The sequence below is a fragment of the Arachis ipaensis genome, chromosome B01 (genome assembly GCF_000816755.2).
Source record: "Arachis ipaensis cultivar K30076 chromosome B01, Araip1.1, whole genome shotgun sequence".
NCBI classification, from domain to species: Eukaryota; Viridiplantae; Streptophyta; class Magnoliopsida; order Fabales; family Fabaceae; genus Arachis; species Arachis ipaensis.
In genome coordinates, this window is record NC_029785.2 from 1,122,491 (window position 1) to 1,128,403 (window position 5,913).

At 28.0% G+C, this 5,913-nt stretch overlaps 2 protein-coding genes across 2 annotated transcripts in view; one reads left to right on the forward strand and one right to left on the reverse strand.

Moving 5' to 3' along the window:
* LOC107625161 (protein RRC1) overlaps nucleotides 1-4,847 on the reverse strand; it is a 27,508-nt gene extending 22,661 nt beyond the window's left edge. The window contains exon 1 of the mRNA XM_016327769.2: nucleotides 4,835-4,847. The gene's annotated coding sequence lies outside the window, so the exon portion shown is untranslated. The remainder of the gene's footprint in view (nucleotides 1-4,834) is intronic.
* The window catches only part of LOC107625433 (putative kinase-like protein TMKL1), a 2,742-nt gene continuing 1,280 nt past the window's right edge, over nucleotides 4,452-5,913 (forward strand). Inside the window, exon 1 of the mRNA XM_016328098.2 lies at nucleotides 4,452-5,402. Within this exon, the coding sequence (XP_016183584.1) occupies nucleotides 4,895-5,402 (508 nt within the window). The 5' untranslated portion in view covers nucleotides 4,452-4,894. The remainder of the gene's footprint in view (nucleotides 5,403-5,913) is intronic.

Here is a 5,913-nt window from a genome sequence, read left to right on the forward strand (position 1 = left end):
ACACCATCTATTTTTTTTTTTAACTATAATTTTTTTTTGTTTAATCTTAAAGTTCAAGTTCTAAATGCAACAAATTTATTTAGTTAATTTTAGGAAATTTTAGTCCCTTTTCTTTAAACTTTTGGTCAAATAAAAGAAAATAAAACTTATTTGAATTTAAAAAATTTAAACAAACTAAAGTATTTTTTACGAAATCTACAAATTTAAAGAGTTTAAAAATTAACTCTTATTTATTGAACATATTTTTTTTTTCTTAATCCAAGAGTAATCTACAAGTATTTTCATATAATCATGTTATTTTTCTTAAAACCTTATCAAATGTCTTATCAACAATAATTACCGACAGCTATAAACTAGTATATCATAATTGTTATATATTTAATGTGTTATTTAAGTGGACCATAATCTTTCACAGATGAATTATCAACAATTTCTAAAACCCATTATCATTGGGTTCCCATTTTAGTACGACAACCACCTCCAAAATCTATAGTGCATGGGGGGAATATTCTCATCATGCCATCATCAAATTCTGATTTTGAGTAAAAAAGAAAATCCTAACATATATCTTTTCTTAGTGATATCATCACCCCTTCTTTATATGATTTTTTTAATAAATTAGTTTTTATTCTGTTAATCATAATAATAAAAAAATCTTAAATTATTTGGAAATAATATATAATAAATGAATAACATTATCGATTTGACAATGACAATATCTATTCTTTTTCAATTTTTTTGAGTCAATTTTTTTGAGTCGAGCTAACATTTATTTATTATGAAATAAAAATAATCTATTTTTTGGGGTTTGAGATTAAAATCATTTTTTTACTATATTCTCTAATTCGATAGGTCAAAAATTAATTTATTACGAATCTAAGTTTTATTTAAAAAAGCTAATAGAAGATTAAAACAAAAATCTATTACGCTAATAATATAAAATGAGTCACTCCAACTCCAATAAACCTAACTCATTAACATTAAGTCTTTTCGGAAAAAAATGAATTGAGAAAAATTCTTAATTAACATCTAAATTGTGTACGCATATATTGATAAATACAATTATACTAGTATTAATATATTGGATCTATCAAAATTCCACAATTAAACGTGCTTGAATACTTTTAACTAATATGATCAATTAGGTAGTGTAGTGTTTGTTATGAGATATTGAGATTGAGACTCAGTATCATGTTTGTTGGTTTAGAGATTAGTACTAAAATTTTTGTCTCTGTCTTTAAAATTTCAGTATTTCAGTACCTCTAAAAAGTGGGGACACAGGGACTAAAATTTTTAGAGATGGAAATTGAAACTTTAATAACAATTTATACCTAAAATACCCTCATTTCAATTAATTAATTCTAATTTTACCCTTTGTGCAAATTAAATTACAGTTTTATTCTTGTTTCAATTTCTGTCTCCCATTTTGCACCAAACAAAATACTGAGATTTATTTCAATTTCTATCTCTTAGTCTCTGTCTTTTAGTCTCAGTCTCAGTCTCAGTCGTCTCTGTTTCTCTACCAAACGTTACCTTATGCTGCGTTTGTTTGATGAGACATAGACACTAATACATAGACACGGTGGTACACATCTATCGTTTGTTTGCTGAGACACGAATTTTTGAAGGACACGGTGACACACAAACATACATAAAATACATGTATTTGGTGTCATTTAAAAAAGATGAAACACAGAGATACATTGATGAGACACAAATACTTACTCTTTTATCCTTAGTAATTCACTCTTGTCCTTATTTCATTGATAATGATATAAGGGTAAAATTGATATTTAGTTTATACTGTGTGTCTTGTTTAGTATCACCAAACACAATAAAAAATTTATGTATCTTTATGTATATGTCTCTTTGTGTATTTATGTTTGTGTCCATGTATTTAAAAGACAATAAACAAACGCAACCTTAGAGTGACATGCATTATCTCCTTTAACTAATGTTATTTTCTATTGGAAAATATTAAATAATATTCTCTAGGGAATCTCCAAAAATAAAATAATGTGAAGTAAAAGAATAAAAGAGAATAGCTATAATTCCAAAAGGAAAAAGAGTATTTTGTCGCCAACCTTTACAACCCTTTTTTGATAAAGATTGAAAATTTCCAAATGTAATGTAGTATCTTGCTACCTTTTGTATGTCACAATGCCTCTATTATGGAAGAGGACCATGCTATGCCTCCATAGATTGCGCCTTTTTCCATTCAAAGAACCTTCAAAGCTGTTGTCTTTTGAGCATTGTCATGTTTATATATCAATATCATCAAAGTTTGGTCCCCCTACATGATATCATATTTTCAATAAAAGAAAAAAAAAAAATTGTTGGCTTCATATATAGTTGTTTCTACTTTCCACTTTTCTACCTTGAAAATAGTTGCCATAGTGAAAGTGATTTATTTAAAAAAAAGAGTGAATATCACATCCGATCCCTGACAATTACCTCGAAAGGATGAGGTCTCTAAGAAAAAAAAATATTCAATTCGGCCCTTGATTTTTTTTGGGACTTTTTAGCTCCTGTGTCAAAAAAAATAATATTGATTTTTTTTACATAGAGACCTCGTTGTCCTTTCGAGGTAATTGTCAGGGGCCAGGTTAAGTTTTTTTCTTGTCAAGGGCCTCGTTGTCTTTTGAGGTAATTGTCACAGTTATTTTAGGTTTTTCTCTAAAAAAATGTAATATACAAGGTTTTTCTCTAAAAAAATGTAATATGAAAGTATATTGAAATGTCAATAATATCCATAGTGATAATAGTACAATCATTTTAAAAAGAGTTTATTAGAATTTGAAATGCAAAAGTATTTGAATGGCAATAGGTAATAATTCAAGGTGGAAATTAAATTTTTTGTTGGGAAAATCTGTGTTTGGATTTACATTGAAAGGATTTATAAATTTCAAGAATTTTTATTGAAGAATTTTAATTAGTTAGAAATAGGAGTTTTTAATTTCCACAATTCCACCTATAGTGTGAGAATTTTAATTTTTCTTCTCTTTATCTCACTTAAAATTAACAAAAAAATAATAATAATTCAACTATATTAATAAACAAGAGAAAAACAAACTAATATATCTATTTCATTCAAAATAAAAAATTGTAATCGAAGAAAATTCAATTAAAGCATTTCAATTTCCAAGCAAAATCTTAGTAAAAATTTGTCTATATAACAAAAATTTTACAACTTTTTGTTAAATTGTCTTTGGTAGAGAATAAAAGTAAATTAAGTGAAACTAAAAAATCAACCTTTTTTAAAAAGTTTACAAGGAGAGAGAAGAAAAAGAAAGAGGAAGATAAAAGAATAAAATTAAGTAAATATTAGTAGAAAAAATTGAAAGATTAATGCACTTTTAAAGAATATATAATTGAGAATTTATGATTACAAGAATGGCAAAAATTATTTTTAATATAAAAGTAGAGATGGTATTTTGTTTAAATATTAATATTTAAAGTATATTATATTATTGTAAAAATATTCAATACATTTTTTGTGTATTGACTGGAGTGTTGCCACGTATTGCAACACATTCCTACGTGTTGTAACACGCTTACAAAATCCACCTATATGTAATTACACCCAATAATTTTATTTTTAACAAAAATACTAATATTTTTTTCATATAAAAAAAAGTTGTCACAAAAATGACTCAATGTATTCAAATGTCAATACTTAAAACATATTATTAGTGATTTCATATGATTAAGAAAAAAATTATTCACTTAAACACCATAGAATATTAGATGAGGATATTATCTTTGGTCAGAGACAATCAGCGGCGAAGTTGGAGGTCTTTGATTATTGATTATTATGTTTGGTGGCATATGAAGAAACCATTTTTTTTTAATTTAAAATAAAACAACCATATTATATATATCACTAACTATATAATAGTTGATTTTTAATATGCCCATTTCATTTTTTTTAATGCAAGTGGTAAAATATTTTCATACTTAGCAATAAAATAATAGTTTAGATAAAATTAGAAATCAATAGGAGGATTTTTAGTTTAAATATTACACTTTAATGAGTAAGAGTATAATTCACTTGTAAATCTCTTGTGAGTTTTGCTAAACATTATAGTTAAAGATTTTAAATGTTACTCTATTTTTGTTTTCTTTAAATTACTCAAAGCTTTAGATGAAAGATACAAGTTCTCATGGCTTATTTTCGGTAAATGATAAAACTTTTAAAATCAACTTCATTCATATTTATACCTAAGATATTATGTAAATCACTAGCAATTTTATATGAATATAGTAGTTACTAAAAAAATAAATGATAATCATACACAATCACCCACAAATAGTAAATAAATAGTTAAAAACTTTGGTGGCAAATGAGTACTTTCACAACAATAATCAGACACAACAGTCAAATTTTATCAATCTCATATATTTTTGTTTTATTTCAGATAATAATATACATCACATGCCGTAGATCTGTCTTTCATTGATCCATTCCCACACACCAACAAACACAGTTCATAACAGCATTTCCAGCAGCTTGTTATGTTCTTTTGAGTTTTAACTCTCTCCTTTCACACTCATTCACTTCACTTCAATGCCAACAACAACAAAAATTTCTCTGCCATCTCTCTTCCATGTCCACTTCTTCATCTCATAAACCATTATTTCCATTGCCCCCTTCTCAGGTAACTTCCCATTCCCACACCACAAGAAAAAGTTCCCATTACACATGCTTCCTTTTGTCCTATACTCACATGGGAACACTATTACCCCATAAAAAATGAACTCTTTTCAGTCTCTTTCATGATACCCAGATCTTAATTCTCCATTTTATGCCACCCCATTATCTCAAAATCTTAACTTGCTTCTGGGTCACAAAAAAGATAAGATTTTTGTTTTTATTTATTTCCCTTTCAGATAAATGAAAACTACCCTTATGGTGATACTAGTACTAGTACTAGCTTCAGCTACATTTCTTGTAATTGTTGCACTTTATGTGTTCTTATACTTGAAAAGATTATCATCAAGAGATGGAAGTGAGAGGAAGGATATAGAGAGCTCAGAACAGCAGAAACAGGAAGAAGAAGAAGAGGAGGTGGCTATGAAGGAGGACTTGATCATCTTCCATGGTGGTGAGGATTTGACAATTTGTGATATTTTGGATGCTCCTGGTGAGGTTATTGGGAAGTCCAATTATGGAACTTTGTATAAGGCTTTGCTTCAGAGGAGCAACAAGGTGAGGCTTTTGAGGTTTCTGAGGCCAGTTTGCACCACAAGAGGTGAAGATTTGGATGAGATGATTCAGTTTCTTGGAAGGTTGAGGCACCCCAATTTGGTGCCTCTTCTTGGATTCTACACAGGTCCAAGGGGTGAGAAGCTACTTGTTCATCCTTTCTATAGGAATGGAAATCTGACTCAATTCATTAGAGGTAATGAATCTTTTGCTTGTTAAATTCTTCTTTTTTGTTTGAAATGTTCATTTGATGAAGTGTTCTGATTTTGTCAAGATAAGGATCTAGAAGGCATTCACAGTGCCTGATCTCCTGAAAATTTTTTAGATAATTCAATTATTCCATGTTTTGTTTGGTATCTCTAATTGAGATGAAGGATGTTGAATTATGGGAATTATGGAAGTTACAATGCTGAAGAAACAACCTATTTTGTCTTGTAACTCTTAATCTTAGTAGCTAAGTAATTCCCTATTTCTAAGTGCTTGATATTTGTTTCAACTTGAATCAAATAGTTCTGTTTTGCTTTGCTTTCTGTTTTTGCATTTTTAGTGAATATTTTGATCTGTTGGTAAACATTGCATTTTTCTTAATTGTACCCTTAGTTTGAACTAGTGATCAAATAGATAGATTTCAGAACTTGCTATTTGAATCATCAACCTACTCTTCCCCTATTTAAATAGGTCTCTTCCCCTATTTAGATAATTACTTT